The 12,519-nt window shown below is 49.6% G+C and overlaps 1 protein-coding gene across 2 annotated transcripts in view; it reads right to left on the bottom strand.

The window, feature by feature from the left end:
* The window catches only part of GTF3C1 (general transcription factor IIIC subunit 1), a 74,816-nt gene that overhangs the window by 56,609 nt on the left and 5,688 nt on the right, over positions 1–12,519 (bottom strand). For both annotated transcript variants that reach the window (XM_030301242.2, XM_030301241.2), the window contains exons 3-6: positions 9,304–9,480; positions 8,524–8,667; positions 5,600–5,696; positions 940–1,063 (exon numbers count right to left, since the gene is read on the bottom strand). In XM_030301242.2, coding sequence (XP_030157102.1) covers positions 940–1,063; positions 5,600–5,696; positions 8,524–8,667; positions 9,304–9,480 — 542 coding nt within the window. The remainder of the gene's footprint in view (positions 1–939; positions 1,064–5,599; positions 5,697–8,523; positions 8,668–9,303; positions 9,481–12,519) is intronic.

A 12,519-nucleotide genomic window follows, 5' to 3' on the forward strand; every position in this document is an offset into this window, starting at 1 on the left:
ACCAACCCCCTCGTCTCTGGCACCATCCAAACTTGTGCTCAAGGGTACCTGGGATCTCCACATTTTTAGTTAATTTCGGGTGTGGAGGCATCAATCCTTGGCTCTTGCCATACACAGGCATTCAGGTTCCCCAGGCCGCTCAGTCTGTTACCACGTGTTCATCTGCCTCGAGCACCAGAATACTGTTGACTCTGTGCTGTCATTCCTGCCCTAGCCTCTTTGTACCTGCTGGTTTATTCCTTTTCTATCCCTTGTTGTCACTAGGGAGGAGTTTGGGGAGAGTGCAGATACATGAGTATACTCCATCTATCATCTTTCACTGAAAGCTCTGACCCTCGGCTCTTTAAATGACTTCGGTTGGTCAGGAACAGCATGGTGTAAAAATCAAGGATAGAGAAAAATAAAGCACTAAGGAAGGTTTTTAAAGTTTTATAGTCTCTTGTCCTTAGTTTAATTCTCTTGGAAGGCTCGAATCCCACATCTGTCACTTACGATTGCTCAACCTTTTGTAAGTTACTAGCACCTCTTAAGTTTTATTTTCTTACACCTAAAAGGTGACCCTACCACCTACCTCGCAAGGGCTACAGAATGAGATCATGCAACACAGCTGAGGGACTTCCAAATGCTGGAATGAACAGTGGCTTAGCGTAAGAAGGAAAACACGAACTTGATTTTGGACGCCACGGAACAGAGATGTTGGAGGGACACCGACACGGAGATGGGTGCGGGCCCTTAGGGTTGCTTTCATCCAGCAAACATTTCCTGAGCACTTTTGCTACAGGAGATCCTAAGTCAGGCACTGAGGAATGAAGACTCGACCAAGTACGTGAAGTCCTCCCACCGCAAGGCCAAACGTAGTGACACAGAAAGGCTGGAGCTTGGAGGGGAGAAGAGAAAGCCGTCTGCGCAGCCAAGGGAACAGAGGCTGAGACTCTTTACCTTTCTTTGTCTTACAAGGTCCACACTCAGGGTGAATCTCTTGCAAGGGGAGAGACACCACCTTCGCGAGGCCAGCATTCAGCATGTACTGGTACAGCCGCTTAAACGTCCTTTCGCACAGCCCCTGCCAACACACAATTTAAGAGCTGCCATCAGATACGAGCACGGTGTTTGCGACCACTAAAGTCATGTGAACGAACACAGGCTCAGGACCTGAGTTAACCGATTATCTTGAGCGACGAAACACTGGAAGGGCTATTGAGGAAAGACTCCAAGCTATGCTGTCAAGGGAACAGAAGAAGGTGTAGATGATTCTATAAATGGATACATAGGGGTGGGAGTGAGGCAGATGGGAGCAGAGCCAGGAGGCTTTTCGCTGTATACTTTTTCAGTGGTTTGGTTTTCTAACCAAGGAAGTGTATCATTAACACACACACACACACACACACACACACACCTCTCACAGGCAATGGAACAAACAAAAAAAAAGATTCAGGAGAAAGAAAATTGTAGTCTATCAGTGAAGTTTCCACAACGTGAGGATGATCACGTGCGCCCCACCGCTCACAGCTCTGCAAGGCAACGTGCCCATAATGACCCTACGTGTCCCCAACTGCAGGGGTTACTGATGTACAGCCTCCAGTGCAGGCCATGCTTTTCCATCTGCATGTTTTTGAAAATAACTGATTTACTTGCCAACGTTGGAAAGTGAGAGATTTCATACATATGCAGGTTTGTGTGTATATATATCATATAAACATATATAAACGTATATATGTGTGTGTATATATATACGAAGCAGGTTCTAGCTTCTCCTAGAAAAAAAATCCAGCAACAAATCCTAGGACTGGGGTTCCTCAGAGCAGCAGTCAGAGGGAGCCACGACAGGCAGGCCCATGCACGGTGGCCCCATCAGCCTCTGGTACATTGGAGTTGAAGGTCACCAGTTATGTGCTGTCTTCTCCTACAGTAGTTACCAGGAGGGTTACATATTTCTTGAATCCATACCGAGACCAAAAACATTTTTTACACTCGGCCTGTTTCATTTGTTCATAAATCCATCCTGGCTGCGACGAGCATTGACTTGGCCACCCCTGGAGTCATGAGGCCAGTTCCGGCTGCTGTAGGCCGTGGGCTGAATGACAGGAGGCACTTACCACTAAGAGCCTTTAGTGGAGTCTTACGGGTTTCCTCTCACTCTCTGGGGGAGAGAGAGGGAGTGAAATGTCTGCGGGCTGCCGCCACCACATATGTGATCAACTCTCAGAGCAGCCAGTGCCCCAGCCCTCGGGCAGGAGGACATACGGCTATCAAGGAATTACAGATGACTTACATATGGCTCATCCGAAGCCACCGGCTTGTAAATGGGATCTCTTGTTAATCTAGCTGTGCCCTCGGCATCATGGAAAGACCCTACGGAAGCTCATCCATCAAACCCCAGCCCCTAACATAGGGTCCTACGTCCTGGACAATCCCAAGCGCGGGACAGGATGATGGAGTCCTGCCCTCCGGGGGGTCTGCCATCAGGGTCTCGCACAATCTGCCCAGCAACAAGGGAAAGAGGCAGTGTGAGCCTCCCCCACTCCCCCCAAAGGACAGCATGCCTATTCATGGCATCAACCTCACGTGTTGGCTAATTATTCACCAAATCCTGCTCCGCTTCTTCTGACCCTGTTTCCGGCTGCCGATGAGACATCACTAAGTCAAAGTCCCAGAAGACCGTCACACTCAGTAAATCCTAACATCAAATTTGTCATGCGCCTCGTCCTCGTGCAAACGTGTTCCTCCTTCTGAACTCCCTACTTTATTCAGACACTCATTCCACAAATACTTACTGAGCGCTTACCATGGGCCAGGCAGCGTCCGCCTGGTGGGGCTTCAGCAATGAACAAACAGGCACGGTCGCGGTCCCCGGTCCCTGCTCTCGGGAGCCTGCCCTCCAGCCCCATCGGCTTCAATGAGGAGCCATTACTCAAGCCGGACAGCAAGACTCCTTCTCTTTCACTCACCTCCATGTCCTGGCCTCAGGCGCTCACTCCGCCCTGCTAGCTCCTCTCCAAAACATCTCCCTTCTAGCGGTCATCACCCCCGGCCAGAGTCAACAGCATCCACCTTGCCACTCACACCTCCAATCTCTCTTCCTCTGCCAGGTTCATTTCCTATAAACACTCTTCCCTCCTCGTAACTTCTCCGTCTCTGAACTGCCACCGGTGGTTTATGAGGCTGAAGGCCACAAACCAGCCCCTCAGCCCGGTGCACTAGACCTTTCTTAGCGCTCCAGCCACATTGTCGTTCCTCCTGCCTGAGCACACTGCCGCCTGGCGACGGCTCGGTTACTGCGCCTCTAACAACCTGCTGGAGCCACCCTCCTGTGCCTGAGTTGCCATTTCTTGTCTGTCTACTTTGGCACCACGCTCTAACCAACTGAGCTAACCGGCCACCCTCTTGTCTGTCTACTTTGGGAACACTTCTTCACAGCCCAGCTCAGCTGCAACTTGCTCTATAAAGCCTCTCCCAGCTCCCTGAAGCAAGCGCGTCCCTGCGAGGCGCCTTCGAGCCTGAGCATGTGTTCGCACGTCTGCCTCTCCAGTGAGACTGCTCCACGACAGTGGGAGACCTGTCATCCTCACTAATTTTTGTCATCGAAGTACAGGACACAGTCCTGACTCAAAGCAGACATCCACTAAAGTATCTGCTGGAGGAATAAGAGAACAGCGCCCTGTGACAGTCCACTCGTATCACTTAGTCCGCAGTGCTGACCTGGGACCCGACCTGCCCGGTCTCCGCATGCCCGAGTGACCCAGTAGGGCGGAGGGTTTCAATCACCGATGTCTGCTGGACAAGAAATATGAGGAACAATGTGGGCAGAGATTTGTTTATTAAATAGGGATTTTCTTCATTTCTACTAGGATCTCTCAAAAGAAAGACGTATTTTTCTTTCATTTTCCACTCTTCATGGAGACTCAGATACCGAAAAATATTTCTGACCACAAACAGCAGTGCACATGTAATGACAAATGACAAGGGCCTGGTGTCTGAGAGGTGGCAGGAAGGAAGGGGCTGGCAGGGGGGTGGGCGGAGGGGTGGCTGGCCAGCACACAGCTGGCTCTAGCTGACTGCCATCAGGAGAGACTGCAGGCCCAGGCTTGATGGAGCCTCTGATATGTCAAAGGAAGCAGGGAACTTAGATTTGTCTTTGAAATCTCAGTTTAAAAAAAAAAAAAAAATGCCAGGTCAAATGTACTTTTTTTTTTTTTTAATTTTTTTTTCAACGTTTTTTATTTATTTTTGGGACAGAGAGAGACAGAGCATGAACGGGGGAGGGGCAGAGAGACAGGGAGACACAGAATCGGAAACAGGCTCCAGGCTCCGAGCCATCAGCCCAGAGCCTGACGCGGGGCTCGAACTCACGGACCGTGAGATCGTGACCTGGCTGAAGTCGGATGCTTAACCGACTGCGCCACCCAGGCGTCCCGGTACTTTTAACAACATATAGGCCAAATCTGACCCCTAGGCCTCAGTTCCTAAGCTCTGCCTCAAACAGACTTGGGCATGGGGGCCTGTGTGGCTCAGTCAGTTAAGCATCTGACTCCTGATTTCTGCTCAGGTCATGATCTCAGTCGGGAGTAGGAGATCGAGCTCTGTGTCGGGCATGGAACCTGCTTAAGATTCTCTCTCCCTCTGCCCTTCCTTGCTCGTGTGCTCTCTCTAGCTCTAAAGAAATAAATGAACAAATGAGGGGCTCGGGCGTAGAGGAGATCTAACAAAGAGAAGAGGCCCATTTCCCTCTATGACGGAATCAGAGATGAGGGCTCCACTCACCAATGCAGGAGGTGAGGAGCAAGGATTATTGTTTTTTTTTAATGTTTATTTATTTTGAGGGACAGGGAGGGGCAGAGAGAGAGGGAGAGAGAATCCCAAGCAGGCTCCAAGCTCAGCATGAAGCCCAACACGGGGCTCGATCCCACGAACCACGAGATTATGACCCGAGCTGAAATCCACAGTCGGATGTTTAACCTACTGAGCCACCCAGGCGCCCCAACCCTGATATTGATAATCAGATTCCAAATCACGGTCCTTTGTGGGCTAATCACTATGACCCAAACAGGCTGCCTTTAAACTTCAGGTTTAAGTTCCGCTGTCGAACCGGCAGGGCAATTTGTTTCTCTCCCCCGTCTAATGCTGGCTCCACCAAACACTGTTCAAATCAGCCTGGAGGCCACATGCCCCCTCCGTGCTTTCCTCCTCCCCCCACCTCTACTGCGGGGCCCAGAGACTAGGCCGGTGGGTAAGCACTTCTCTCCCCGTGCCATCACACTATCATTTCAGTATTAAACCAGTGTGATGGAATTAGAAGTGTGCTCACAGAAGTACCCCTAAGTACCCAGGTCCACCATTCCACACGAACTTATACCGCAGGGCCTCGAGCAAACCCTGGGGAAAATGGGGGTCAGCCTAGGGCAGGAAGGCCTTCGATGAAGGCCTGGGCACTTTTTCTTTCTGTGGAACAAAGGAAGATCCCACTCGCTTCAAGGTTAAGGACGGTTAAGTCTGTGAACAGGGCTGATTACAAGCCACCATCAAGGTACACTAAACAAAGATGTCCAGGCTGTGGCACAGTTCAGTCCAGCCCAGAGCACAGGCAGCCCCGGGCACTTACCAGCTCTTCTCTCAGCCTGCCTAGGGTCTCCATCTGGTTACTCCGTGTGCTCAGCACACCCGAGAGCTTCTCCATGAGGATGTCATATTTGCTCCTCCTGTGAGAAACGTAAAACAGCTTGTCTGGTCAAACCTATTGCTAAAGAGTGCCTCGCAAGCCTTCAGTGACCACATCCCAAACTACAGAACCTTCATCTTTGGTCTCGGCCACCATCCAGCCCACAACGCGCATTAGTGGGGCAGAGACCGGCTCTGAGTGGCTCGGTCACATGGCCAAGGGCACCTAGGTAGTGGCCGTGTACAAACTAGACCTTTGGGCTGCACCCGTAAGGATTCTTCAAAATGCCTTATGTTTTTATAATAGCATCAAGTTTAGGAAGGACCTTAGGTATTTCTATATAAATCGCTTGGTGAAGGAGGGGATTATTTCATAAAGAAGTGAAACAGGTTTTCTAAACTTCAGACTCAAGACAGGAACCTAGGTCCTTGCCCACATCCAGCGCTCTGTTCGCTGTATCATGACGCCTTTGATTCTGAAGGCTGGCCTCTACTCTGACTTCACTGGCCTGATCAAGCCCACCTCCCACCTCATTTTTATTGTGTAGAATCATAAATGACTGCTTCCAAGCTAATGGCCACCAAGGAAGCTATGAAAGAGAGCAGCGGGCTCCCGACTATGTGTGCCTGGGGAGGCTGGGGGCAGGGTGTAGCTGGGAAGGTGATCTTGACTTTAACTGGTCACAAGCTCAGGGTCATGGAGGGCTTATGTATGGGGTACAGAGTCTGCACCCACTTCTCCACTTCGACTGCCTCTCAACACATGAAAGGATAAAGGAAGGCACAGATATTTACTGCATGTGAATTAACACCAAGCACTGAGTCATGGCCATTTTCTAGGAGAAGAAACCGTGGTTCAGAGAGGACAAGTGCCTTTGCCCAAGTAAGGGGCAAAGATTTAAATACGGATCTTGACTTAGTCCACTGTTAATCTCTTCCACCCACAGCTGCCGCCTACACCAGGTAGGAGTCTAGTGATACTGTATTTAACTAGTGGAAAGTAAGACTAAATAAATAAAATGCAAACTGTCGAAGCATGATTCTCTCTCCAGTAGGATTTCTAAAATACAGGTTTGACGACAAATCTGGAATTTTGACAGGAATAGTGATAGCATTACTCCTGGAAACCCTTAGTCAACAGTCTGCCTACATGTATATCAAGCACTTTCTTTGGGCCCAGGCCTGTGCTAGGCAGTGGACATTGTCGACTTTAAAACTTATACTTAATCCTGAGTGTTCACTCACCTCCCACTTGGAGAGCATGCCTGGCCACTGGTAATGGGCAAGGTCTCTGTCATTCGGCTAGGGGAGAATCAAAGTCATTTCCCGTGGTCCAGGGAAAGGAAGGGCCTGCCTACTGCCTCTCAAGGATTCCGTGACCTTGCCCGACTCCACTGTGGAGCACTGGTGGCCAGGCGCTCGGGGGCTCCTGCTTACTCACCCGAGGGCCACCTTTTCCAAGGCCTACTCCAGCTCGATCCTTCCCTACCCTGGTCTCTGGATGTCTCACCAAGGAGGCCATGAGGTGCCGGAGGGCAGGCTGAGGCCTGTCTTCAGCGTGGTGGAACACTGCTTTCCCCCATTCCTATGCCAGGCAGTCACCCCAACAGGGAGCAGGAAGGAGTCAGAGACTCACTCCCAGAAACCCTCATCCTCAGAAGGGAATGTACACATCTCACCACCCTGCTATACTGGCTGGACCAGGACCCGTGGCTAAATAGCAACATCATCCATGGTGATCACTCAGCACAACCTCCACATCTCACCATCTAGGCTGATTATGAGAGTTGCGTGTTGGAAAAACATGCCAATTTTAAATTGGATACAATTCAATCTCAATTCTGTCACCAAAACAAATCTGATTTGACTGATTTGTTTTTATTTTTATACTCCTCCCCAAATTTCACCAAAATGTTAACAGTCCCTATTGCTGGGCAATGGGGTTACAGGAATTTTTTTTCCTTCTTTTCAATATAATCTCCAAATTTTCTAAATCAGCAAGACTTATTTTCACAATCAAAAATAGATAGTAAATCTCTTTTAAAAAGCTATAGTCTAGGGCACCTGGGTAGCTCAGTCAGTTAAGCGTCTGGCTCTTGACTTTGGTTCAGGTCATGATCTGATGGTTCATGAGTTCAGGCCCCGCGTCGGGCTCCTCACTGAGTGTGGAGTCTGCTTAAGATTCTCTCTCTCTCTCTCTCTCTCTCTCTCTCTCTCTCTCTCTCTCCCCACCCCCTGTCCCTCTCTCCCATTTGTGCTCATGTTCTCTCTCTCAAAATAAATAAAGTTAAAAAAAAAAAAAGAAAAAAGAAAAAAAAGCTAGTCATGGGCACCTGGGTGGCTCAGTTGGTTGAGCATCCAACCCTTGATTTTGCCTCAGATGATGGTCCCAGGGTTGTGGGATCGAACCCTACATTGGGCTCCATGCTCAGCGTGGAGCTTGCTTAAGGCTCTCTCCCTTGGGGCACCTGGGTGGCTCAGTCGGTCAAGCGTCCCGACTTTGGTTCAGGTCATGATCTGATGGTTCATAGTTCAAGCCCTGCTTCGGGCTCTGTGCTGACAGCTCAGAACCTGGAACCCGCTTCGGATTCCGTGGCTCCCTCTCCCTCTGCCCCTCCCCCACTCGTGCTCTATGTCTCTCAAAAAAAAATAAATAAATATTTTAAAAAAAACTTAAAGGATTCTCTCCCTCCCTCTGCCCCTCCCCTGCTTGCGCATGTATGTGTGTGCTCGTCCTGTCTAAAATAAAAGCAAAACATAAATCAATAAAAGTAAAAAGCTACGGTCGTGCTGTGATTTAGCCTCCATGGTTTGTAAAGGCCTAACGCGCAGGGCAGAACGGAGTGCTTTGGCGTTCACATGCTATACCTGTCCACGTGAAACCGATTCAGGAGGAGGAGGATCGAGTGCTGCTGGGCTCCGGTGGGTAATCGGATCACGTGTGACTGCATCGTAATGAGCCCGTTTTTGTTCAGAATTTTCCGGTGATAGTGGAGCTTCCCGGCATCAACCCTGGAGGAGAGGAGGAGCGTGGCTCTGTCATTTTTGCTTTGCTGGCTGCTTTCCCCCAACAGCGCAGAGGGCCCCTCACCTGAACGTCAGTACTAGACACACACTGTAGCACTGGCTAGTCCTACCCAGCCACTCTACGACGACAGTCACTGTGGGACAGCGGCCTTGAAAACAACAGCCATGCCTCAGCCTAAGAGCACAGCCGAGGTCCCCGGCAGAGGCGGACGGGGGATGGGGGTGGAGGCCCAGGGAAATGGGCACGGGACGGACGGTGGGGTGGGCGACGATGAGGGTTAGTGATGACACCATCAAATACAGGTGCCCAATCCTGTAGTGGCCAATAACTAGGGGGACTATACATCCTGATTTGCCCGGCGGTCCCAATTTATGCCCACTGCCTTGGCCTTGCCCTGGGGCCCCACTCTCCACTCTCAAAATGTCTGGTTTAGATACTAAATTATAGGGTCACTCCAGGGTCTCTTCATACACAAAGCCCTACACTCCCAGTCAGCATAGGTTGCAGACTGCCCCAGTGGCAGGGCTGAGAGGAAAGGGGAAGGAGGTAGGTCAACAGGCCCATGCTGGGGGGCAGGGCACAATCATCAGGGAGCCCTGTCAAGCGAATCATCCCCTCACTTGAAAGCAGTGCTGTGGAGGTCACGCTGGAGCTCGCCTTGCCACCGGGACCGGCCCAACCGCTCCAAAATGCAGTAGGAGAAGTCAGGGAGCTTCAGGTCGGGGTCACCCTCCAAGCCTATCAAGGCCCTGTACCGCATGTCCTGGGAGGCGACGATGATCAGTCTCTTTCCCCACCTGTGGATCAGAAACGACCACACAGAAGAAATAACTTTAAGTGATTTGAAGAAAATATGAAAAAACAGGGGGTGCCTGGGTGGCTCAGTCAGTTAAGCATCAGACTCTTGGTTTTGGCTCAGGCCATGATCTCGCGGTTCATGGAATCGAGCCCCACGTCAGGCTCAGTGCAGAGCATGAAGCCTGCTTGGGATTCAGTTGAGCGTCTGACTTTGGCTCAGGTCATGATCTCATGGTTGGTGAGTTCGAGCTCATCAGGCTCTGTGCTGACAGCTCGGAGCCTGGATCCTGCTTCGGGTTCTGTGTCACCCTCACTCTCTGCCCCTCCCCCAGTCGTGCTCTGTCTCTCTCTCTCTCAAAAGTAAATAAATGTAAAAAAAAAAATTTTTTTTTAAAGGTAATTTTTTTTTTTTTTTGGCAGACATTCTTGCCCATCTCCTCCCTTCAAATTTAAGTGCCATAAAGGTAGGCACATGGTACTGACTTGTTCACTAGGACACCTTCAGTGCCTAGTATGATTGTAGTGCATAGTAGGGGCTCTGTGAGTATTTGTTAAGTGAGCAAACTAGCCTACCGAACTGGACAGATAAGCTTCAGAGTCAAAAATACAGGCACGCCTCAGAGATGTTGTGGGTTCAACTCTAGACCATTGCAAGAAAGCAAATATTGTGATAAAGCAAGTATCACAATAAAGGTAGTCAAATAAAGTTTCTGGTTTCCGGTGTATATAAAAGTATGTTTATACTATACTGTAGTGTAGTGTATTAAGTGTGCAATGACTTTACGTCCAAAAAAACCAATGTGTGTACCTTAATTAAAAAATACTATTGCTAAGAAATGCTAACCATCATCTGAGCCTTCACCAAATTGTAATCACCGGTCCCAGATCACCGTAACAAATATAGTAACGAAAAAGTTCAAAATATTGAGAAAATTGGGGTGCCTGTGTGGCTCAGTTGGTTAAGCGTCCAACTTCAGCTCAGGTCATGGTCTTTATAATTTGTGAGTTCGAGCCCTGCGCCGGGCTCTGTCCTGACAGCTCAGAGCTTGGAGCCTGTTTCAGATTCTGTGTCTCCCTCTCTCTCTGCCCCTCTCTCGCTTGTATTCTGTCTCTCTTTCAAAGATTAAACATTAAACATTAAAACATTAAAAAAAAATAAAGAAAAGCAAAGAAAATATATTGAGAAAATGACCGAAATGTGATACAGAGACACGAAGCGAGCAAATGCTGTTGGGAAAAATGGTGCCAACAGATTTGCTTGATGCAAGGTTGCCACGAACCTTTAATTTCTTTTTTTTTTTTTTTTTTAAATTTTTTTTCAACGTTTTTATTTATTTTTGGGACAGAGACAGAGCATGAACGGGGGAGGGGCAGAGAGAGAGGGAGACACAGAATCGGAGACAGGCTCCAGGCTCCGAGCCATCAGCCCAGAGCCTGACGCGGGGCTCGAACTCACGGACCGCGAGATCGTGACCTGGCTGAAGTCGGACGCTTAACCGACTGCGCCACCCAGGCGCCCCACGAACCTTTAATTTCTAAAAAACGCAGTATCTGTGAAGTGCAGGACGACGAGGTAGGTCTGTACCGAACTGGCTAATCAGCAGATTTGTAGTCCGTTGAAAACCAGACCCTGGAAGAATCGTCAGCTCCTCCTAGTGACTTGAGGTGTGAAAATAATAAAGAGGCCAAGAATACATCCTAGCAAGGCATTTCAGACTGAGTGACGTGATGGGAGACAGGCCTTGTGGTTAGATGTCTAAACAACAGAGCTGAGAAGAATTAGATGCTGGCCCAGATTTGAGGGGTTGGTAGTCCATGAGTTCTTATACAGGGACCCTCAGTGATGCATTCATCTGGGAAAGGGAGCGCTTCCAAGTGGGGGTATCTTGATGCCAAGAAGTGAGTGAGTGAGGGGTTCTCTGCCAGCACACCCTCGTGGGATCTCTGCTCCAGGGCTTGGACCCCAAGAGTATGTGAATGGAGTGGGCCAATCTGCCCAAGATGTCAGCTTAAATTAGCAGATGAGGCCCAGTGGGTGGAGTCTCAGACTTAAGTGATGGAGACTCGGCAGAGAAACGGATTTCTTCTATCACATCCCTCAGACTGACGGTTCTCCTTCCTCCTACCCCACACTGGCTGGTTTCACTTCTACCACCAACTGGGCCAAAGATGAAAGAAGAGGTCGTCTTCCTTTTAACCTTACACTGTTTGTGACCTAAAATAAGTCTTCTGTAGAGTCATGGAAGTCGGCAGAATCCATCCTCAGAGAGAATGGTTGCGAACACCCATGAAAGAGACAGTCTACTTCCTGTGTCTGCACATCACAGACTTAGGACTTTGCTCTCTCGTCCAAAACAGGTTCATTAAGTTAAACTGGAAGAGGTCAGCTGGAAAAAGAAAGCTGGAAAACTGGGGAACAGGTTTGCTGCTTTTCACACAGGCTCAGATTTGTTTACTACGCTGTACCATCATAATCCCGACAGTTCCAATTAGCTGACTAAGGGACTCCTGCTAGGCTTAAAATGCTGAGTGTGGTCACCAGACAGGATGTCAAATACTGATTAAGCACAATGTAAAGTACCAGAGATGCCAAGATACATAAAAGCGGTATCCACCTTCAAGGAGCTCACAGTCCACTGGAGGAGGAAGTCCAGAAAGTGAGCGATTATGCTATGATCCAACAGCTGTCAGAGAGCACCTAGGAAACGTCATACGTCCAGAGCCCAATTCCATCTAAGCTGTGCGTGTGAACGGAGCACAGTAACTAGGGACCACTCTCACAGGAGGGGATGTTGAGTGAGCACTAAGCTTGGGGGCGGGGGAGGGGGGGGCGGTGAAGGGCACGGAAGCAGAACCTGCAAGTTTCTGGAGGCACATAGCAGTGCGCCTGTCCTGGGGGCAAATGGCCTGGCCGGGAAGCCTGGTGTGGGGTCGCAGGCTGGAAAGCAGAAGGAAGGAGAGCCCAAGAGGTCAGTGAGAGTCCACATCCCAAAAGGCCTGGCAGTGCCGTGCAGGGAGTTTGGATGCCATGACACAGG

The sequence above is a fragment of the Lynx canadensis genome, chromosome E3 (assembly GCF_007474595.2).
Source record: "Lynx canadensis isolate LIC74 chromosome E3, mLynCan4.pri.v2, whole genome shotgun sequence".
NCBI lineage: Eukaryota > Metazoa > Chordata > Mammalia > Carnivora > Felidae > Lynx > Lynx canadensis.